Raw genomic sequence first — 24,126 nt, 5'->3', positions numbered from 1 at the left:
ACTTTTCGGTAAAGGAAACCGAAGATAAATTGGAATAGATTCAATATGCTGCTAACAATGTAGTGTTGGTCTTCGAACATATTCGAACACTTGTTCGACCGTTCGTAAACATAAAAAGAAACTGTTTTGTTCGTTCGGAAAGTTGAAAAAAAATTATTTTGTTCGTTCGTGAAATTGAAAAAAAAATATTTTGTTCGTTCGTTCGTTCGAAAATGTTTTGTTCGTTGTTAGGTCCGAACAAAGTTTTTTTTTTTCATACAAAATTTGATGTTGTTCGGACCGAACAACGAACAAAACATTTTCGAACGAACGAACGAACGAAGAAAAAAATTATTTTTCAATTTTACGAACGAACGAACGGACGTTCGAAGCCAACACTACAACAATGGTAATATTGAATATTTTACTTTTCCGTACACTTTGTTAAGGGAATTGAAATGGAAAGATTTTCTCAATCTACGATTAAATCTATATATATAAAACTGAATGTTCGTCTGTGTGTGTGTGTATGTAGCCAGTTATCTCTCCTTTTTTATTCATGGTTCTAATGTTATGCAAGCCGTTTGATTTCGCGCGGCCTCCAGATGGTTCTTATAAATGCCGTTTTGATTTTCGAATTAAATTTTCAAAAGTTTGAAGAAAACAAATTTTTTCATTGTTTTTCCATATTACATTTATGTGGATTGATGGCAAAGAAATATTAAATGCGTATTGTTGTAAAAGAGATTTGATTTTATTTAAAAATAAATAAATTGAAAAAATTAATACTTCGCATCAGGACAAACCATACATGAGTGAAATTTGTTTTTAATGAAAGAGACATCAGGACACAATGGGGAGAAGACACACGTAGATTGGCTTAAGATGGAGATAGAGTAGCTTGGAGAATTGTGTAAGCTTGAAACACTGATTTAAAAACGACCGAACACCGAAAAGTATTAATGGTTTCAAAATGTTTATTGTTGTTGCAAGAAAGATTTATGCGGTGGAACAGAAAATGGTTTATCAGAATTGAATTTTGGCAGAATGTAAGGCAACCTCCAAATATACATCGCCAAAATTGTAATTTTCCAATCCAAAAACAAAAGGTTGCATCTTCATGGTTGTGGAAGATAAACAATAGGTTTATTGGTACGAAATATTCGTTAACTTGCCTCAGCATAATAGTTTTGTCGAGTTGAAAAATTGCTTTAAAATGTTTGCACAAATGCTTTTCGAAGACAATAGTTTCATCGATCTTGCGAACTCATTTTATGTAACAATATCGTTATTGACCAATCTCTGCACACTATCTTCGAATATATCGAAACAGGCGAAAATATTCGGACTTATTGAAAAACTCGAAACCATCATTGAAACGAGTGAGTTCAGTTTACGAACTTAAAAAATTGAATTATTTAAAAAAAAAATCTTTTTTTCGGGGCAAAATAATCGAAAAGTTTATAGCGGATTGAATGTAAAAATTGAAAAGTGGTCCGAAATCATTTACCCGGCCTTCATTTACGTATCAATTTCATGTATTCTATTACCAAAAATATTTTTGAGCTACTATCATTACTTTTTAAACGATCGGGGAAGTGATGCTTTCAATTTAAATTTTCTGATGTTGTAAGTTTACAGTTTCACCCCATAAATTGGTTAAATACAAAGCGTAAAATAAAAGTAACAAATAAGTTCCATAAATTTGACAAAAATTTAAATTAAATTTAACAAAACTTGCAATAAAATTAATATTTCTTTCAATAAAATTGCCACGTTGAGAAATTAATTTTGACAAAACGGGCATAAAAATGACATATTTTGCAATAATTCTGACCAATATTCGTTGGATATTGTTTTTTTTCTTTTCAAAATTAGGCAACTACCATACACGCGAATACTATTTATAATGTTTGAAGACATTCGTTGCAGAATAGTTCGAATACAAAGTGCATAGCGTCAATCGTTCATATGGAATGTTTTTTTTTTCGCTATGAAACGATAGAACTACTTCAATACTTGCATTTGAAGTGTATATGCCATACGAGACGTAGAGATTAATGGGTGTAATGAATTACTAGTATTACAAAAGTTGATTTCAAACAATAACGCAGAAAAAAAAATCTAAAAACCAGTATTGTAATAAGTTGTGATTGAATTAATTAAAGCCCTAACCAGAATTAAATGAAAGTCAGCGATCAATCTTCTTAGAACACTCATTATCAACACCCACAATGTGAGTATTTGAACATATAAAAAAATTATCATTTTCATACATCTAGAAACACTTTTGCTACCCAAAACAGGTAAGTGCATTTTAAACGCGTTTTCTATTAAACACTCAGATCATGCAAATTATGCTCACCAGATTTGTGTGATTGAATGTCAACGATTCGATGGTGACAAGTTGAATAAACTATTAGAAAAATTATTACCAATTCTTCGTAAGGATCGTAAGAAAAAACTGATCATGATAACTGAATACAATATTAATTTTATGTCAAATTTCAACGATATCAGCATCTTTACAATGGAAGACACCAACATTTCCTTCGACCACTTGACGCTAAACTCCCAAAAAAAAAAATTGCGGAAATAAGTAGTGCAATATCAAGGGAAAGACACATCACTCGATACAATTTCACCAGAACTTACCATTACTCCAGACATTGTATTGCGATTGATTGAAGATGATAAAGTTTCCATAGATAGCTATATAAGTACGAAGAGCAATTAATACAAGGTGCGGAAATAGTACGAAATTTCAAAAATTCCGCGTATTTTAGTTACAAAATAAACTCCACTTTACATTGATTTGCTATATACCTCAGTGGCGCTAGTATCGTGAATGGGAGAAATTGACAGCTCTTCTTCCGAAACCTGAATTAATATTAGTACTTCGAAATAGATAGATAAACTATAGATTAGTTGCAATTTACATCTTTCATTGTTCTTTTGAGTTAGTCTTGAAGATTTTTAACATAAAATAATTGTACTAATCGTGTTTTTCGTATGAATTATACAATTTTAGTTGTTAAAATTTCAAATTTGTATTTATGAAAAAAGAAAAAATCCAAATAAAAACGTTATTTTAAATAAAAAGTGTTTGCAACATAGAATTGATGGATATATTTGAAAAAGGCGCTGCGTGGCGACCCAAGAAAAATTGATATATTTTTGAATGAATTTAAATTTAAGTATAAAACTCTTTGAATTAAAATTGTATGTTTCTAATGTAATTGATTGTGAGTTGTTTTTTTCTATTGCTTTTTGGATTTTCAGATGTGATTCAAAGCTTTAAATTTTGGTAATTTTTACAAAAATTGTATTTTGTCTCCCTTCAAAGGAAAATTTCAAAATTCGATTGGTTTATTCCACTTGAATTCGATTTCCATATTCAAGTAGACACTCTTTGATCGCTTGTTGGCATTTGCAATAGTCTTGGAACGGTGGTGCGATCACTTCGTCGAATATGTTCATCATTTCGATGTATTTTTTCAGCGCTTCATCGGTATTGCCCTCGTTGAATAGACGTTGAGCAGTTTTTTCCAGAATTTCCGTGTCTTGAACCAATTTCAATCCCTTCAAAATATTCGTGAATTCACCACATTGAATGCACTGGATTATGAATTCATTGCAATCGGCTGGTACTGGTATGACATTGTTACACGGCTTTTTGCCATTGCATCTGGAAAAAACGTATCGACATTTCAATGAATTTGAATAAATAAAATGAATTGCAGTAAGAGTTGGTGACCAAAGAAGGAGAAATGATCATTTGGTCTATACTAAACTCATGACTTGACTTGACTCACTTGAAACGAATTTCATTTGTGTTCATATCGCCAAAGATCGGCCAATTTTTCTCACAAGCCTCACATGCACAGTCAAACCAATAGAAATCCTTTAGCTTCTTCTGTCGCTCTTCTCTCGTATTCTGGCTGTAAAGCGGCCCGTAGTTCTCAGAGATTTGCTCACCCGATTTTAGATTCCGAATAGCAATCACGTGCGCGGCAGTGTTTTTGAAGTACCTATTTCCAAGACGAGAATAGGAAATTTCATTCATGAAAATTTAATTCCTTCTTAATTCAAAATATATTTTGAAAAAGCAAGAGAATTCTTTAGGCAAATCAGCATGTGTAAAACGAACCGAACAATGCTTGGATTGCACGAGTGATTGAAGAGTGCCAATGTTGTATAGAGTCCAGCACCAATTGCAACCGTTTGTCTAGCTCCCGTTTTGTTCGACTTCAGCAAATCGAAAATTTCGTGCGAATTGAATTGAAGAATTTGCAAATTGCGTAGAATCAAACCGCCGATGAAAACCTCATCCTCGGTGCACAAATCCTCTGTTTTGCCACTGTCAAAGAAATGGTTCGCTGCTAAAAATTTCACCAAAAACGATGCCATGAACGCATACTCCAGGAAACTATACGTCGGCCGTTGCTTTTCATGCCGAACCATACAATACACGCGACGATAGTCATGCGATGGCAAGCTAAATGTATGGAAATGGGAAGCACATTGATTGTTTTAGAAAATTTTCTCGTTGTTTTCTGTTTTCTCCATGCATTTTCTGACAAATTAAGATTTTTCCACTGAATTTCCAATAAAACATAGCAAACAAACACCCTAAATCGCTTTCAAGATTTTAAATCCAAAAATATTTCAATTCGACTCACTTTTTGATCTCATCGATACTCAAGTTATCTTTCAACTCCTTTCGAATGTTGCGCCAGTACGAGAGCGGCCGTTGAGAAATCAAACGCATCGCCATTTGACAGTTGATCGATGAACCGGAATTCCAGATGGTTTCTAGCATGCCGCATTCGAACTTGTGATAGCCGTAAATCGCTGTGTTTCGGCAATTTTTCGAACAAAACACCACATCGATACAGGTTGGACACGGCAATGGTGTTATCGATCTGATTGAATACGATACTTTTTATTATTGATTGATGTAATTGATTTGGATAAATGAAAAAGTGGTGTTTAAGTGTAAAATGCACAATTAGGTTCGCTCTGAAATGGTCAGATTATTATCTAATGAAATTGCATTGACAAAAGTGTAGAAACACAACCACTAATCGTTAAGAAATGAAAAAAAAGATGAAATTGTCGGTCAAAATAAAAAATTACCGTGCAAAGCAGTGTTGGCAATGCGATTTGGAGAAACGTTCGAAGAGTGTAGCGCAAAGAGCTTGCTCAACCAAAACTTCTTCGCCAATTTTCATATCGCGAATGGTTTTCGTGAAACGACCTTCCTGTTCGTTCTGGTCGAATATAACCGATTTATTCAATTTCGTCGGTGATATTGTCGATGTGGGCATCTGTGTGCTGGCACTTTTCATTTTCTTTTCAAACTCCACTTGCTGCGGCAGCATTTTGATCATGATCTGTGCATCCTTTTCCAGTTTTCCACGCTTTTCCATTGGTAATTTTGAGTTGTCCAAATGCGTTACGGTTTCTCTGGATTGGAATTGTTAAAGAAATTATTCATTAAATTTCTCTTTTCCATCTGGTTCAAACTCGAAGTTAATAATTTGGTTAATTCAGTCAAAGTGCAACAGATCAAAATTTAATTCACTCCATTCCTGATCAGTGAATAAAATGTCAATTCCGGTGTAAATTCTTACTTGAATGCATCCAACGCCTTCTCATAGCACTTCTTCGCCAGATAACAGCGAGCCGTACGTTCCTTGAGTTTGTACAACATTGTGACTGGATAATTTTCCTCAGCCAATTCAATGTCTTGCAGTGCATGATCGAATTTTTCCATGTGATAAAGTGCGGCCGATCGATTGGCCAACAGAATCGAAAAATCTTCATCTAAAAAATTACAAAAATACCAAAATAATTCACGGCAACATCGATTTTGAAACACTCTCCTCACCGTTTTCCGATGGCAACAGCAACAATCCTTTGTTGTAGAAATCGAGTGAGGCGAGCCAATTTTTTTGTTGAAACGCTCGATTGCCTTTCAGTTTGAATTCCAGTGCAAAATCAGCATTTTTTATCGATTTACTGTAGAGTGTCACTTGAAATTCCTTGATGCTTGGCTGTTGTGATACGAAATTGTAACGAGCTTCATCGTCTTCTAAGTTTGCAAAGTTTTTCACTTGTTCCGCATTCAAGCCGCTCTGTAGTTTTTGGTAAATTTCCTTAATGAATCCACTCGACTCATTTTGCTCGGAGAAACGACCCATTTCAAAACAAGAAAATTACTTTTGTATTCGGATTGAGTTTAATTGGAAACAATCGGTCTCTTTCAAAAAAAAAAAAACAGTCACACTAAAAACAGAAAAAAAGGAGGAAAACTTTTTCTGTCGGCAAAATTTTCACTGCATGAAAACCAGGGCGACCGCACAAAGCCGAAAGTGAAACTAAAACTGACGTCAGTCTATTTTCGAAACACACATTTCAACAAGAAATTTTATTGCGCAACGCATTCGCCGACCGCTTCCCAGCTCCATTCGATGGAATTGCGCCTGCGTCATCTTTATTCACATGTATTTTTGTACTTTTATTCGTCGAATGATCATTTTCTTAATTTTTCGGTTGTTGTTGATTGAATACAGAATCAAAAGAAAACTACGCAAGGCAAACACATAGAACACAACGTCCATACGCATGAAGTGATGAATAAAACGCCGAAAATCAAGTGCAAGAATGTATTTGAATTGGTGTGGAGAGCAAATCAAATCTGAAATTTGACATGAAAACCAAAACATGATATTCAGCTATGAATAAAGATGCGAATCCAATCTTTGAACCATAGAAAAAACAATGGATTGTTAAACATCAATTGCCATCGTACCAGTTGATTTCTCTTAAATGCTTGAAACCTAACGAAGTAGAGAAATTTAATTTTGTCAAGTTGTTGTCGGAGATATCAAGGTACAACAATTTCCACGAAGTCTTAAATGATTTGACATCATAAATCGATAAATTGGTGCGTCGTAACGAAAGCCGAAAAATATCCTGGAATCGTTTAAATGTAATTTCATTTATTTCTCCCACATAACTTCCAGAAAGATCCAGATAGCGTAGATTTATTCCCAAATTTTGTATGATTTCAGCTGCATTTTCGAAATCGTTATCGCCTGCGATAAGGTATTTTATGGAGTCCAAAGTTTGCGACAGTAAAGTCACATTCAATCGTTTCAATTTGTTTCGCAAAATGTCTAACTTGTCTGTCAACGTTGATTGGAATCACATCAAAATGTTGCAAATGTGTGTCTGCCAAATTTAAATAGAAGACTTGCTCAAAATGTTCAAACGTGTTGAGATTCAATGTTCCGATGAAATTCTGCGAAAGGTCTAATACCCACAGATTTGGTCTGAGAATGTGTATAATTTCTATAACGTTATTAAGTATAACGTTATTAACGATTTCCAGCTGCTCGCAACAGTTGCAAATTTTTCATAGATTTTGAAAATAAACTGATAAATGTTTATCGTTGATGGCTGGAGAGCTTTTGAAAATCCAATCGGTGAAGTTCTTTGATTTTATTGTGAGAAAAGTCCAACTCCGTCTATTGTTTTGTGTTATTAAATAGAGACAAGTGCATTTCCGTTAAGTTATTGTGAGACACATTTAACCGCTTCAAATGTTCGAAATTCAAATGTAAGTTGCCTAATGTCGTATAGTTCGAAAACGAAATGTCCAACGTGCGCACATTTTGATATCGAATAAATTTTGTCTCGATCGATTCGGCAGAGCAGATCTGAATTTTTAGCACTTCCACAGAAGAATAATTACAATCATAATCGCCGACATAAAAAGATTCATTGCAAACAATGTATCGTGATTCATGATTTTGGCTAGATATAACACCAGGAATCACAATATAGCCATGCACTTCTTTGGCCAAAATCAAAACCAACGCACAAGCTATAACAAATCTCATTTTATCAAACAGGAGCCGCACACCAATTCAAAATTTTACGTTCTCGGATCAGATTTGAAATTGAAATTAAACAGGAATCTCATTTATTGTTCGCCTTTGTATGTTTCAATCGTATTTAGTAAGCAAGACTTTCGTTTATCAATTCCAAGAGAGAGGGTTGCTTGATAAATCTTAAAATATAACAATTTAAGAATTCAATGAATAATTTAGCTTTGCTTTATATGTCTTCACGTCAAAAAATCACTTTCAGCTAAATATATTCGTTATGCTCAATTTTATCTCCCGAAATATTGTTCACAAGATTTCATGCCGCTGTTTTCGATACCTAAGGAATTTCCGTTTATTTCGTCCATTCAACAGTTCACTGTTGAGTCACACCTCTGGCATTTTCTTGCTCATTTCTATAGCATCAACATTTCCGTTCCTTTTATCAAAAAATGACTTCATTATAGCGATCAAACCACAAACAATTTCAAAAATGTGTTTTAATCATTACTAAGCAATTTTTTTACCTACATTTAATGTTACTCATAACGTGCGTCACTGCGTACTGAAAATAAAAAAAACTTTCAATTTATTCATTACAATAATATTTTTATTCATAATTTACAGAAAAAAATAGGTAATCTTTTGTTTTAAAATTAACTTATCTGAAAGATTTTTTATTTTGCTAAAATTGTACTTAAATCTTTAAAAAAAAAATACCCAGTCGTACATTTGATGCATGTTCACAATTATTTAAATAAAACAATATTAGACTAATCGAACAAAAATAATCCCATTATGCACGCAGTTATGCTGCATTTGGTGCAGATAAATGTCTAGCAGTAGTCTTTTGTTTACATGATTTTGGTGAAATTCGATTCAACATTTAAACACAAAATTAAACCACATTTCCATCTATAGTTATTCAAAGCACCTAAAGTCATATTTTATTTGTCGGACAAATTTTGAGTTAAATCGAAAAAATCGGAAAATATGAAAATCAACTTGACTTTTTTTAATGTTTACTGTAATACAATTTCCTAACATTTTTAACGTGTTCTTACGCTATCTTGAAATTTATGTAATGAATACTCTGTGTTTTAATCCGAAGAAATAAATGAATTTACAGAAAAGGCATAGAAATGATGGCATACAATTGACTTGAAGGAAAAAAAATCAAATAAACAAGCATTTGAGATGGAATTTTGTATGACTTCTTCCTCAGTTTCCATTTATTATAGGGAAACTTAGTATTTTATGGCTGACGCTTCCTCTATTCATAAGACTTCAAGTATTTACCTTAACACGCTTCATGGTACTGTTTAAATCGATACAATGATTCTGTGAGCCAAACGGCTAAAGATTGTAGTATTGACCAAAATTTTAAGATCGCTTCATCGATACATATGAAAAACAAATCCAAAAAGGTCATCAAAACGGGCAGAAATCAGATTGGAGAGAAAAAAATGCAATAGCGATGAGAAGAAGAAATTGTCTCCTTTGAAAAGTGAAACACACTCAATTCGTCCATTTGCTTATGCGCCCAATTTGCGAAAAATGTTCTTTTTTTATTAATACAAATCTTATAATTAATTTAGGATAGTTCTTTCTACCTCCCTCCCTCTCTCTTTCTCTTTCCCTTTCGTACGATTCAATGGCGAAGAACGATAAAAAGCGCGCTTTCAATCTACTTGAATGAGAAGGTGATTTTTTTCTTTTTGGTTGCGTTCGGATGTCGTGACAAATATTCGCGTCGATTTGAGCTGGACCGTACTTCGATGATGTTATTAATTTTCTCGACAATTTCCGCTGCCGTCACTGGATTCGTCACGAAGTCGTAATGTCGAAATGACGAATTGGCGTCTGAATGCTGCGATTGAATCGATTGTTGTTGCTGTTGTTGTAGCAATAGCACATCGGGCGCTGGTCTATATACAATGCGAATAACGATACGGCTACGTGCGCTCTCTTCAATATCACACCACACCACCGATTCCATGCTGTGGCTGATGGGTTTTTGGCGAAAGAATTTCGAATTTTGCGGTTGAACGGGATCAATTTCGAGTTTTTCACCGGAAATACCGAGCTGAATGTCCGTTTTAAAAATGCCCTTCGTGAACATTCTCACGCGATACGATCGATACAATGGTGCTTCCATTTGTATGGTATGGCCTTTCATTCGCTCCAAATCCTGTTGATTGGTCGCTGCCGATTGGCTCACAATCGAATCTTGATTCGGTCCATTCAAAATGCTATCCGTTTCGGAAATGGGTCGGCTATCCTGTCGCATCACTGGATCCGTATTTTTGCGTTCGACCAATGCCAAATGGCTAAACCGAAACTTTGAGCACGGTTCACGTAGGTCCAACGGTGGAAAGTCATCAATTTCGCCATCACCCTCCGTAATATAGAGACCATAATTTTGAACGGATAATAAAGGTACATCAGTGTATGTAATGCTGCATTTGTAGCAAATCAAACCGATAAATTCTTGAATACGTGCCGTTGCCACCACACAAATGTCCATCGGATAGTTTTGCTGTTCTTTGGGCAGCATTGTTAAAAAGATTTTAAACGATTTGGTTGGTACACTCATTTGATTGCCATCAAAACGGGCATAGGTTTGAAATTTATTCACCGGTTGACGTCGTACTTCTTCCAGCCGTTGAGCCAGCAACGATTCCGGTTGCTTGGGTTCGGTTGTGGTCGAATCATCATTGGTATGGCCATTTGTTTGTGTTGTTGTTGTTGATTTGTTGCCAAAATCGATGCGACGCGTGAATAGTTCATCGATTTCGGTGTCGGTGAGTACAGGTACATTGTCTTCCAATTTAATGCTACGCACTTTAGATGCACGCCGTCGGCTGGCATCCAATTTGTCATGCTTTTGCGATGTGGCATTTGTATGCTTGCGCAAACCATGATCTTGATCCATATGAATGTCATAGGATTGTGAGAGCGGATCCAAATCTTCGTCATCGCTTTGATCAAGCCCCGGATACCATTCGTAGTTTTCATCGATGCCCGTCCGATGGTTATGATGATGCGAATGATGGTGATGATGATGATGCTGATGCGGATGGTGATGGTGATGCGTGGATTTCATGGATGTGGATGAGGTATGGGACACTTGTGGAGTTTCTCGTCGCGCCTTACACGCCTCAATGTATCGACTGGGCAAATCATCCGACAACATTACCGCTTCACACATCCCCGTATCGTCCGTTCCAATGTATGAATTTCGAATGTGCGACAATAACCAATGTTTATTATTGTATGTGGCCATTTTTTTCTCTCTCTTTCTATCTTTACACACTCTATCTATCGTCCGCACACTCACGAATTTTTCTTCCGTCTTCTGTTTTTCGTTTTTTTTCTTTGTTTAAAGCAAACTAACTATTTTCTAATCCCTGTACGCAAATCAATTGCAAACACTGTCATTTAATATGGACCAAATCGCACGAAATTGATTTGTTTTTATAAATTTCTCGCTTTTTTGCTGTGCTTTGTTTTTGTTTTGGCTTAGATGTGAACACAATTTTTTTTTTCTTCTTATTATTATTCTTTTTTCATATATATTCTGGCATTGAGTTTGACAGTTCTGATATTTGGTTCGGACAACGCAATTGACACTTCGCATTGCGGAGACATTTCGATGTTTGAGCTGTTTGTTGTTTTGAGGCTTCACACCACAAACGTAATAGATTCTGGAATGAATTTCACTCAATGAACGTCTTAACTTCTTTATGAACGTCGTTGAACGGACGACTTTTACTTCAGTTGATCGTATTTGAATTCAGAGTCGACACAATTTATTTTTTTTCTAACTTTTTGTTATTTTCAATATTTTGCAGACAAAATTCTTCCAATTTTACAACAAAAATACCCAATTTTGTCTAAAACACTGACTAAAATCATCCACGAGAGCATGAAATCGTTCTTTTTTTTTCATGTGGATCAATGAAATCTAGTACTACATACCATAGCGACTGTTGTATATTCTCGTATTCTCCACACCCCAATAGGATTATGTACGTGTATAAAACACTATAGCGCATACGATTGAACTGTCAAAATATGACTTTAAATAAATAAATTCCCTTCAGTGTGTTATTGTGTGAAGCAAAGTGCAGTCAAACAAAATAACTTCATTTTTTCTTTCAAATTACTTGAGCACACACACATTTGGTGTTCAACGAAGATTGGCATTTACAATCATAATAAAGTGATATAAATGGTTGTATATTTTTGTGTTCGATTTCGAATGAGTGAATTTTAAACCGGAGCAAAAAATCGAAAACTGTGAAGCATCGAATCCGGTTTTTCCAAATAAAGATGAATCCAGACGGTGAGTCAGTCAAGCATTAGAAACTAAAACAAATATGAAAACATCGAGACAATTGGTCATACGATGGAATAGATCCGCGTGTATAGTAATGAAAAAGTCTTATCTTATGGTGCATTATAATGCAACTGGCCCATTAAGACCAATTATGTCTTTTGTTTGGTTAGATAAACGAGATAAACAAACAAGCCATTCTTAGCGTGTGTTTGATAATGGTCGAGTCCATGGGAGTAAGAGCGAGTGAGCGATTGAGTGAGTGAGGGAAAAAAAAGATCGAGCGTAGAGGAACTGGGAAAAACAGAACGATGTCGTTATCGTTCGCTGATGACTTGTGATATTATTTGTGTATACGTAGTCGAAGTTACTCTCTCTCTCCCCCTCTGTTTCTCACTTGTTCAGCCTGACTCGACAGCCGAAGTGCTTTTTCCACAGAAAATTTGCGTCTTGTTTATTGTCAAAGTCATTGCGTCGCCAATTTTCCGAAGAAAGAAACGATATGTATGCGGCCGTGTGCCAAAAACAGACTTTTTTTTGTGTTTACACAACGCAACTCAAAATCAGCCTTGTTTTGTTATCCATTCATTTTAACGGGGCATTTGATGTTTCACTTCAATTTCATCCTTTCAAGTGCCTTAGTTGTACTCGATGGGCTTCGTGTATTGTGCATGTGCGTGTGCATGTGCCTCGTGTGTATGCCTGAGCGATGTGCCACCTGTACAAACTGCTGAACACACTTTGCTCCATTCGAACGGCGGATCGTTCTTATCGCATCACTTGCGCTTTTTTCGAGAACCTCTCGTATCACACAATTTATTTTTGGTCAACCAAAAAGAAGAAAAAAATGTGTGTTTGATTTGTTCAATTATAGATTGTGTCATCGCCACCACCGTCGCTGCTGCTGCTGCTGTTGCTGTTCTCTCATGTTCTATGCGCTTTGCCTGTTAATAATTTCATCACGCGCATTTTCATAACGCGACCATTCGATTTTTGTTGACATTTCAATTTCATTAAATTGCAATTAAAGAGTTTGTTGACACCTTTTGCTTTTTTTCCCTCTCTCTCTCTCTCTCTCTCTCTCATCGCTGTTATCGCTTTTCCATTTCTTTCGTCTATTTCACTGTCGCTGCTCTGCCGCGTTTCCATTTCGTTTTCCAATCACAGCCGAGAATCGATATTCAGCTCCAATTTCTAGTTTCCTATACATATTTCAGCGGTATCATGCATCACAATCTACCGGTTCCATTCGACTATACGTTTTTTTTCTCCAGTCATACTGGAGCTCATTTCTGGTTTGGTTCAGCGATCAATTGTTCTGTTTGTTTCTCATACATTCTTTCTTTTTTTTCATTTTCGCATTTTGAACGACAGTCATTCGGTTAGATCATTTCTCTGGTGAGTGCGCGCGCGCGCAACTCTTTCTTTCCAGCATTTTTGTCTTTTGTCAATTCTTTTTAGCTCATCAAGAGATTTAGATGTTAATTTGTTGCGCCTCGTGAACTGATCATAACTTGTGTACTTGCTAAATATTTGCGTTCGTGTATCGATGGTTTTCGTTCTCTGTCTCTTGTGTGTGGCACGCATCGTATAAACCAGAGACTGAAATAACCCGATCTTCTGCCGGTTTTCGGATCTTCTGAACGGAAAAATGCTGCTCTAGTTTTAAATTACGGATCCTCAGAAATTTCAAATGAAACAAAATTTATGCCCAAAGAACGCATACAAAATACTCTTTGATAGAAAATATTACAATAAATTAGGTAAAATTGAATTTCATTAGACATCATATCGAAATATTCGCCTCGCTTCAGTCGCCACGTACAAACACTAAAATTGTTGGTCAAGATATGGCAAATATTAAATTCGTTATCGCAAAAACGGTTCACTTTTTCGAATTTTTTGTAAACACCTGCATTCTGAAGTTAGTCGGAAATCGAAGTTGGATGATTGAATATCCTAAAACACCGATTGTGAAGAAATCATGGCACTAGCATGCACTAATGTGCTGAGTAGGCATTCATATTGAAAAAAATAATTCCCAAGATCGGCAATAAAATTGTGGATGAATGATAAAAATCAATGGGAAATATCAAACATTTCTTTTTTTTTTCCGTACAACAAATTGAATCTTCCAAATACAAAAAAAAAAAAACGAATCTATAATTCAGAGTTCCGTTTTGTTTTTTTAAATTGCAATCGGAATTTCAGATCTTCTGAACACAATTTATGGCGTTTTCGGATCTTCTGAAAATTTCTTATTTCAGTCTCTGGTATAAACACTAAGCCAACACAAATGCGCACTGTCCATCAAGAGCAAAAAACTAAAAAAGACCAAGACCAAAAACAGCTACAACAGCTAAGCACACAAAGAATAACCATCTTGTGGTGTATACACCAACCATAACCACCATCACATAGAAATTTATATTGCTCGCTTCTCTCTCGTTCTATTCGTTGGAACTTTTATTCATAGAGAATCGAGTGAATGCCGAGATCACGGTTCTTTCTACACTGCGTGGACTTTCTCAACTGTAATATTACACACAACCAATTAGTTGTTGTTATGTGTTTGGTAAATCATAATCTCTCTCTCACCAGCGTTCATTGACACACGCAACAAATTCAGTTTTGCTTCTAGTTTGGTTCGCCGGTTTATGGTTACGTGAAAGCCGGCACGGGTTTATAGCCACTTCATACACAACCATGTACAGTTTGAATAAATCGTAGTGTTTCTTAAGACGCAATTTCTTCTAGTTTTTCATATTTTTTTTTATTTTTTCATTTTCTTTTCGTTGCAAAAAAATTGAATTGAAGCAAAAAGTTTTAAAAAGAAGCAAGCAAATACTTGGACAAAGGGGAAAAAACAGACACAGAACAAAATTAAGAAGAAAAAGAAAAGAAAAATCATAAAAATGTGAATGAAAAGCAAAATAAGGAACCGAAAATTGAAAAAAATCAAATGCAACGACGCTTAAAAAGCCCTTTACTTCGGACTGGAAAAGACTTTTATTCTATTTTTGTGAACTTTTTAGTTTTAAACAAAAATTTCGTGTGACACACCAAGGAAGAGAGAGAGAGAGAGAGAGAGAGAGCCAAAAAAACGAGTGATCGTTACACTTTTGTTTGGGGTCATTTGAATGCGGGCAAACGCCTTTCACATGCAATGAGCTCAATAATTAATATCGAATTTGAGCGTCAGAGCGATGATAAATTATGCTATAGAAAACGCTTTCGCAGCAAACGTGGTAAGCGGCGGTTGTGTTGTTGTTGTTTATTTTTATTTCCCTCAAGCCAATTGTCTGACGGGCCGTTTTTTGATTTTTTGCGTCGTAATTTCTTCGCAAGTGAATGTAAAGCACTTAAAAATTTATGACTAATGACAGTTCTTGGATTTGATTTGTTCGAAACCAGATACAATTTTATTTAACAAACAATTGGCCAACGCTACAAACAATTGAATTGCTTGTTTGAAAACATATTAATTAAATGGATCTATTGTTCTTTTTCGTTTGTTCAGGTGATGATGATTTTTTCTCCAATTTGCCGATCGACGATTCGAATTTGATGTTAGTCGACGATATATTGGATATAATCAAAAATGAACCAGATTTGGAGAAAGCCGACATGGATCAAATGCCAATGGATGCCATGTCAAATGGTTCATATGTGTCTGTAGCCAATGAAGTGACTGACACAATGATCGATCCCAATGATTTTTTCAACGATATCTACAAAAGTGAAGTGGATTATTCGTCGACATTTTCATCACCATCGTATCGAAGTACACCATCACCGACGACCAGCAACAGTAGTCGCAGCAGTTCGGATCAATTGAGTGTCGATTACAATTCGGCCAATTCAAATCAATCGGAGGCTTCGATCAATTTGTACAATGCACAAAATCAGTTTCAACCCAATGCCACGCAATTTATGCAAACAATCGCACAAAATTATGTGAATTTGGATACGCCGCCAATTTCACCGCCCGTCGATAATGGACAGACACTGTCTTACATTCAACCGACACCAGCAGCAGCTACAGCCACTCCAATTGCACAACCAATTCCAGTGCTCACCACCGCTGCAGATGCAAACAATCAGATCAATATCATCCAAGGCACTCTCATACCCATCACAGCCGTCTCTTTGTCCACACCACAGAATGGCACCAACATTTTGAGCACACACAATTCGCATGTGAAAAAAGTGAAAATCCAACCAAAACCATTGGCCATCGCAACGAAACCGAATCCATCGGCAAATATTGTCGCAAAGCCAATTGCCCAAGTGAATGGCACAAATCTTGCACCGAAAACCATATCGGCACCGAAACGGATTGTCATCTCGGGAAGTGATTACAAATCACTTGTGCTCAAATGTAAATCACAAAAGGCAGCTGCGGCGACGTCAGCGATTGCACCAACGCCTGTTGCATCTGTTCAATCCAACGAAGCGAATATTTTGAAATTCGTCACGGCAAACACAACCACATTACCAAGCGTCAATACACAAGCCCCAGCGAAGCTCAATACACAGCCATTGATCACGAATGGCCACGTCACAACCAATGTTGCAAACAATCGCATCCAAATTGCACCAATCAACAACAGGAGCAACAGCAGCAGCAGCAGCAGCAACATAAGTAGTAGCAGCAACAAGAAGCCAAAGCAAAAATCACTGCAAGATGAAATCGACGAACGAACGTTCAAAAAACAAATGCGCATGATAAAAAATCGTGAATCAGCCTGTTTGTCGCGGAAAAAGAAGAAAGAGTATGTCAACACACTGGAAGCACGTCTGATGGACTTGAACCAGGAGAACCAAGAGTTGAGATCGGTAAATATGCATTTTTCTCATTTTTTTTATCCATTGAAAATGACTGATTTGATTTTCACTTCCACAAATCCAGGAGAATAATGCATTAAAAGAGCGCCTTGGTCAGATGGCGAGCAAGATATGTGACATGTGTGGCAATTTGATGACAACGGACAAGAGTTCCAAAGCCATGGATACGATGTCGGTGCTGAGAAGTGTGCCGAAGAAGAACGCAGCCTTTTTGTTGGCATTCGTATTTATGGTGTCATTGAATGTGGGCCCATACATATCACCGCGTGTCCCGAATCTGGCCACCTATCGACCGGGTGCTGAGAATTCGTTGTCCGTGCCACAGCATCACATTGGTGCACGTGGTTTGCTTTGGATTGATGACGATAATGAGAGTACAAATACGTCAAATTTAGGCGACGACAGATCGGAATCGCAACGATCGTATCCGATGTGCCCGGTGTCGGTGAATCAATCGGAGAGTATACGATTGGCCAGTGAATTGCAGCGTTGGATTGGTGACTTGCCGGAATATTTTAATTTAACAAAAGTTTCATCGAAATCAAACGATGAATTGGATCTCAGTAAAATCAATGATTTTTTGCTATCGGACAAAGATAATGCCGCGATTAAATCATTTTACAAGCAAATGAAAGATGTACGTGAATTGCAGAAAAGGGCCAATGAAATTGATGCGAATGAGAAGAAGAAACGTGATCGGGTGTCGATCAAACGTCGATTAAGCGGTTATGATGCGACGAAGAGGACTGTAATCGGTGTGAATAATGAGCAACAGCCCAGTGCTTCGCATGTTCAAATCTTTAGTCCGGCATACAGTAATGCCATGAAGTATGCAACATTCTTTGAGGAAATCCATCGACAGGACGATACCTTTTATGTAGTAAGTTTTCGCGCTGATCATTTGCTATTGCCCGCGCTGGCGCATAACAAAACATTCCGGCCGAAAATGTCACTCATGCTACCGGCTTGGAATCTCAATAACAACAATAATGCCTCGACCGATGGCATTGTAACACTCATGCAAATCGATTGCGAAGTCTTGAACACCTCAATGATTCGCATCAAAGAGAGTTCCATCCCGGAAAATCTACGAAATCGATCATCGACCACATCGACGTCATCATCAGCACGGAATTCAGCCGATTCCGTGGTCAACGACACATTGAAACCACCACGCAATTTAAAGGTCAGACAACGTCGACGTCCAAATCCAACAATGTCTGCACAAGAACCATCGGTTGATCCAGCCAAAAGCAATATCACCACCACCACAAATAGCACCAACATAAACAATGGGTTCAAAAGCCCGGCTCTCGACGAATATGATGACACCAAGAAAATGACAGACACCGTGAAAAATTACAAACCATACTTTTTACGCAACAGAGCCGAACGCACACAAAATATTGGCAATTGAGACAATGAGCCCACAATTTTAGAAACATTGTTGGACTTTTTTTTCTATTGTTTTCTTGATCTTCTCTAGCGAATTTAAGTCATCGAAGAAAAAAAATTCGTGTCAATTTCTTATTCTCTTTTATAAAATCTGTAAGATAATGTATTACGTTAGATAATTTCGTTTTCTTTTCTGCTTCAACTCTCCGTTCTATTGAACGTGAGCGTACATTTTGAAGGCATTTGTTTAAATTTTTCTCTCTCTAATTCTTACTTTTCATTTTTGCAAATGTTTTCAAACACAACGTTGTCTTTGTACTGGGCTACATCGATTTGATGCACGATTTGAAAATATTGAGAAAAAAACTGTATGTAAATTTTACACGATAACCATTTGTTCTTTGCTCAAGCATTTATAATTTATGAGATAGTTTTTAGGCTAAATTTCACAATAGCAAGTAAGATATTTTATGAATTTAGAACTACGACTACATCGACAAACATGTTTTTTTTTTTAAAAACCAAATCGATTGCACACACAAATGGGAGATATTTTTTTTTCTCTTTTCGGTCGGATTAATTGTTTGGCTATATTTTGAACTTGGGTTTTTTTTCTTGAAATTTTTTAATACCCAGTTGTTCTAACGCAAAAAAACACAAAACTAAACTAAAATGTACATTCGATCATTTTGATGTTGCGTTAAACATTTCATGGTGGCTTTTATTTTGGAACTTTTGAGTGATACAGTTAAGATTCACCTTTTTTGCTACGTTCGATTTTACTTTTCCACATGACCATATCGTGTAAGGATTTTTTTTTCAAATCCGAAAATGGTTTGGTTTTGCACACAAACACACACTTTCCAAGTGATCTAATTGTAATACGAAAAAAATGTTTTAGGCTTGAATTGATTTTGAGTGATTTGTATTTCATTAGATTGTTGAACAAATGATGAATTCGGAAGAAAAATAAAAATTTGATGAAAATTATTTCTTGATTGGCTTTTTTTGAAGGGTCAAAGTGCCGTTCGTTTGTAAACCTACCTACCTTCGGAATTTTCAAATTTATTTTATAAAAAAAATCGTTTTCTTACTAAAATTCAACTCAATCTGCTGGAATTTTGTTTTTTCGCTCATTTTTTTTCTTCTTCTCTGCATTTCAAAAATTTGTGCAAAAAAAATATGGAAAATTCAGAACGATTCCCATGGATAAAATAATGGATTTTCACATTTTTTGCTTCATAAAATGAAAAATTTGAAGAAAACAGAAGAAAATCATTGAATTCTTTTTAGCTGCGACACAAATTGTCTTATTTTCTACACCGAAGTAACTATAAAAATAAAAAAAAAATAAAATTGAAATGGAATATTCAAAAAAAATTGCAATTTTCATTTCTTCGATTTTTATAAAGAAAAAAAAAAACGTTTTTGTCGTTAAAAATGAAATTTAATTTTCTAATGAAAAATCTTTACTTTCAATTTTATTTCTCAGAATTCTTTCAGAAAGAATTTTTCTTTTAAATTTCTTTTTATTTGAGAAAAAAATGAAATGATTCATCAAAAAAGAAAACGATGTCTTCAACAAGATTAATTTTTTTTCCGGAAAAAAATGCTGAAAAAAATCAATCGAATTTGAGTGAAAATTAAATCAAAATAAAAAAAAACGTCAATTTTTCCTCTCATATGGTGATGTAGATTCATGATTGAGATTTTTTTACCATCACAGTGGAGGCGTTCATATTTGTGTTTTTTAAACGCATTCAACTTCATTCATTAGCGATATGACACTCGCATTGACAGCTAGTCCAATGACGACGACCACTAATCATAACATAAACAAATTGAACCAGAGAAGAAGAAGAAAATCATAAAAAGAATCACAGAGATTGAAGTAAATAAATTTGATTTAAATCTAACCGAAGCGAAAAGACGACGACCAGAAAATGGTGTGTGAGAAGTGTGAGAAGAAATTGGGCAAAGTTATAACGCCGGATCCATGGAAATCGGGTGCAAGAAACACAACCGAGTCGGGTGGCCGCAAAGTCAATGAAAATAAGGCGTTAACTGGTGGAAAGAATCGCTTCGATCCCGTCGGACAGACACTTCGCCCGTGTCGGTAAGTAGAGAATTGACAAAAAATAGAGTAAAAGTGGAAGATTTTAATTTCATTTTTCATTTTGAACAGAATTTGCCGAACGAAAGTGCATCAGGTCGGATCACATTACTGCCAATCGTGTGCCTATAAAAAGGGTATTTGTGCAATGTGCGGCAAGAAGCTACTTGATACAAAAAACTACAAACAGAGCTCAACTTAGGGATATTCTCACACTTTGGACATTGGAGCCAACAATTGATTATTGCAACCAAACTTTTAACTAGAAATCATCAATTGAACTTCATCAGTAACTTAATTCACATTCACTGTCCGATAAAACACCAGCATGATATCGCAACGTTTCTAGCTCCAATTTAGATTTAAGTCCACTAATTTAAGTAATTTGCTGTACATTTTTTGCTGTTTGTGCTAAAATTTATTTTTTTATGATTTTGAACTTGAATAAAAGGATGTAAAGACTCTGAAAAAGTTTGGACTTTTATCGACTAAATCGAACTCAATCGCTGATTGGATTTATGGTGAATGAAAAATACATTCTATCGTTGAAAAGGCTTTGGAAAAATAATTTTTCTCTCGACCAAAAAAAAAAAAATTGTAATGAATGAAAAAAATCAAGAAAAATTCTCTTTCAATTCGTAATGAGTTGTTCTCATTGAGCACAAAACCAAAAAAAAAGAGCCGAATCACAACTGTGAACGCACCGCAATGGAAACCTAACCTCACCAATCGGTGTGTGAGCGCAACCAGATACGTGTTGTTGTGTCGTACATACGTATAGCGGCAACTGTCAAAGTGATGACAAGTTAAAGCCTCGACTCGTTCATTTTGTTCAAAACGTCCTTCCGGATCGGTACCTCTTTCGTTCAAGCAGAGCGTGTTTTTAGTGTTATTTAGTGCAAAATCATTCTCCATCTTCCAATATGAGAATTTATAAGGATATTTTCACTGGTAAGTTGCATTCAAAACAAACTATCGAATCGTTTTCCATGAATATTTTTGGTGATTTCGTGCGATTTCATTGAAAAAAAAATGCAACAAAAATCCATCCAAAAAAAAAAAATTGTGACCGAGAGGAAAATGTCGTCGCCGTCTTTGCCGCTTGCTTGATCGTTGTGTTAAGACGGCTGGATTTTGTATGCTCTATGTATACGAATGTAAGCGCTATTGACGCCAAACGGTTGAAACGTAAACGGTTGCTCTTTTTTTCTCTTCCATCAAAAAAAAGGAAATTATTGCATTGAACTGAATAATTTCGATGGATTACATGTTTCACATTATCCATAGTGCATCGAAATTTTTCGGTGATTTCATCGTCTGGACTATCAATTGATGACTATGCTAAGCATATTGCTATGTGTATGTGACACAAATTTTCTATTGCATATTGAAACATTCGCATTTTATCGCGCGTTTCTAGCTACGTCTTCGCCCTACAAAAATGTAAAATGTGTGTCAAAAATCGAAGCGAACAGATGAAAATCGAATAGCATATAATTATTTTGCCGAAAGTGTATGCCGATTTTTTTTTTGACAAAGAAATTGAACTAATGGAATTTACCGATTGATTTATAACCTCAAATTTAACGATGAATTTTGCGCCTCAATTCATTTTGTGTGAAAAAAAAAACACTTTTCAAATCGAAAAATGTTTTTAAAACGACGAACAAATCATTTCTAATCAAGAAATCTTTTCGAGGCTAATCTTTATCTCGGTGCTCCTTTCACCTCTTTCACGCTTGAATTCGATGGGTTGTGCGTTGATAGCTTCAGGTGTGAACGATCATTTCAAGTGAAAAACTTCCACATATGCAATTGCAATCACTGTTGAACAAATGTTCAACTTTTTCACACATTTTGTCGAGGATTTTGATATGATTTCAAGAACACAATGAGCATTTTATTCAATTTCAAGGGGAATTTTTGCAGTTGAATGCGGTTTTTTTGTTGCTTTGTGAATTTTAGCATTAAATTTAAATCTTCAGTACTAAAGATGCCCGCTTTACTTTATTTTAGCACCAATCGACTAATGCATTTTTTTATTACTTTCTCTCTCTCTCTCTCCCGCTCTCCATAGGTGACGAAATCTTCGCCGACACATACAAGATGAAACTCGTCGATGAGGTCATCTATGAAGTGTACGGTAAATTAGTGACCCGTTCAGATGGTGATATCGTTCTCGCGGGTTCCAATCCATCTGCTGAAGAGGCCGATGAAGGTACTGATGCCAATGTTGAAACTGGTGTCGATGTCGTATTGAACCATCGTTTGCAGGAATGTTTCGCCTTTGGTGATAAAAAATCGTACACTGCATATCTTAAGGATTACATGAAGAAGTGAGTTTTGGGACATTAACAAATTTTTCTTTTTTTTTCCTTTCTTGTTCTCTGTCTTCCTTTTCCCCTATCGTTTTTTGTCTTTCTTTTCTTGTCTCTCTCTCTCTCTCTCTGAGCGTGCTGAGCGAGAGAGGAGCTCAGCAAACGAAAAAAAAACAAAAAATTCGAAACATTAAGCAATACAAAAATGTCCAGAAAACGGCTTAAGCAAATTTATCGTATCATGATACCGTTTCAAGTACTGTTGAATTTCAAGTTCAGTATTTGTACGTGCTGCTCTTTAGTTTTTGATTGCTGGCTGTTTGCACGACAGTTTTTCAGTTCTTTCTTCTGTTTCTATTCATTTTTTTATTAATTTTTTTGCTCCTTCTTACTTTTGTTTGAAAATTTCCATTTTTTTTAACGAAAAACAAAAAATAAAAAATGTATCAAAAATTCTAATACCGTAATGTTTCCATTGTTTTCTTCCAGATTGATCGCCGAATTGGAAAAGCGTGCCCCCGATCAAGTTGAAGTGTTCAAGACCAACATCAACAAACAAATGAAGGAAATTTTGGGCCGATTCAAAGATTTGCAATTCTTTACCGGTGAATCAATGGACGTTGATGGTATGGTTGGCATTTGCGAATACCGTGACATCGACGGTGTATCAACGCCAGTGTTTATGTTCTTCAAACACGGTCTCGATGAAGAGAAAGTATAAAATCGCAAATTCTCAACAGCAACAACAACCACAGAAACAACTAAACAGCAACCAATAACATCCGGAAATTTCATACTCCAATAAAAAGATACAAAAAACACAAACAACACAAAAAAATCCATGGTTTTTTTTTTCAATTGGCAAATTATCCTATTTTCATGAGGAAAAGTATTGATGTCTTTTTTTTCATTTGTCTTGGGTTCAGTTTTTATTGATTTTTTTTTTGGAAGGTGGAGAACAACAACGAGTTTTGCGCTACAAACGAAACAAAAAGAAAATACTGAGATTATATCGAACTAAATAAAAAGAATCTATGAAAATCCGAACGAAAATGACGTTTTGTTTTGATTTTTGGCGCGCATGAATTCAGCTGTCAATGTCTGGATGAGGATTATAATTTTCCCTCGATTTTCCACCAGCTCGCTGCTTCGGCATGTATACCGAAGGAGAAATTATTGTTTTTTGTTCGCTATTTTCAGCCGAAAATGTACTGAAGTACACAGAGACGGCAGCAAAGG

At 35.7% G+C, this 24,126-nt stretch overlaps 5 protein-coding genes across 5 annotated transcripts; 3 read left to right on the top strand and 2 right to left on the bottom strand.

Moving 5' to 3' along the window:
• Window positions 1-3,004: 3,004 nt before the first annotated feature.
• Window positions 3,005-6,397, bottom strand: LOC129576081 (SET and MYND domain-containing protein 4). Its single transcript, XM_055460563.1, has 7 exons — window positions 5,873-6,397; window positions 5,616-5,808; window positions 5,119-5,448; window positions 4,662-4,904; window positions 4,130-4,477; window positions 3,795-4,010; window positions 3,005-3,667 (listed from the first exon to the last, which is right to left on the bottom strand). Exons 1-7 carry the CDS (start codon window positions 6,183-6,185, stop codon window positions 3,349-3,351), a joined length of 1,962 nt encoding a protein of 653 aa, XP_055316538.1. The 5' UTR covers window positions 6,186-6,397; the 3' UTR covers window positions 3,005-3,348.
• A 2,065-nt stretch (window positions 6,398-8,462) lies between these two features.
• Window positions 8,463-11,471, bottom strand: LOC129576080 (stress-activated map kinase-interacting protein 1). The gene has a single exon (XM_055460561.1). It carries the CDS (start codon window positions 11,158-11,160, stop codon window positions 9,562-9,564), a length of 1,599 nt encoding a protein of 532 aa, XP_055316536.1. The 5' UTR covers window positions 11,161-11,471; the 3' UTR covers window positions 8,463-9,561.
• A 424-nt stretch (window positions 11,472-11,895) lies between these two features.
• LOC129576079 (cyclic AMP-dependent transcription factor ATF-6 alpha) lies at window positions 11,896-19,446 on the top strand. Its single transcript, XM_055460560.1, has 3 exons — window positions 11,896-12,222; window positions 15,734-17,052; window positions 17,126-19,446. The coding sequence occupies exons 1-3, from the start codon at window positions 12,210-12,212 to the stop codon at window positions 18,476-18,478; spliced, it is 2,685 nt and encodes an 894-aa protein (XP_055316535.1). The 5' UTR covers window positions 11,896-12,209; the 3' UTR covers window positions 18,479-19,446.
• A 735-nt stretch (window positions 19,447-20,181) lies between these two features.
• Window positions 20,182-21,035, top strand: LOC129576078 (cysteine-rich PDZ-binding protein). Its single transcript, XM_055460559.1, has 2 exons — window positions 20,182-20,572; window positions 20,642-21,035. Exons 1-2 carry the CDS (start codon window positions 20,400-20,402, stop codon window positions 20,769-20,771), a joined length of 303 nt encoding a protein of 100 aa, XP_055316534.1. The 5' UTR covers window positions 20,182-20,399; the 3' UTR covers window positions 20,772-21,035.
• Window positions 21,036-21,350: 315 nt separating this feature from the next.
• Window positions 21,351-23,940, top strand: LOC129576076 (translationally-controlled tumor protein homolog). Its single transcript, XM_055460558.1, has 3 exons — window positions 21,351-21,520; window positions 22,647-22,905; window positions 23,377-23,940. Exons 1-3 carry the CDS (start codon window positions 21,493-21,495, stop codon window positions 23,606-23,608), a joined length of 519 nt encoding a protein of 172 aa, XP_055316533.1. The 5' UTR covers window positions 21,351-21,492; the 3' UTR covers window positions 23,609-23,940.
• The last annotated feature ends 186 nt before the right edge of the window (window positions 23,941-24,126 follow it).

This window comes from Sitodiplosis mosellana, unplaced genomic scaffold (genome assembly GCF_009176505.1).
Source record: "Sitodiplosis mosellana isolate CC-2019 unplaced genomic scaffold, AAFC_SMos_1.0 Smas_scaffold_6170, whole genome shotgun sequence".
Classification (NCBI taxonomy): Eukaryota; Metazoa; Arthropoda; class Insecta; order Diptera; family Cecidomyiidae; genus Sitodiplosis; species Sitodiplosis mosellana.
This window is presented reverse-complemented; position numbering and strand designations above follow the sequence as displayed.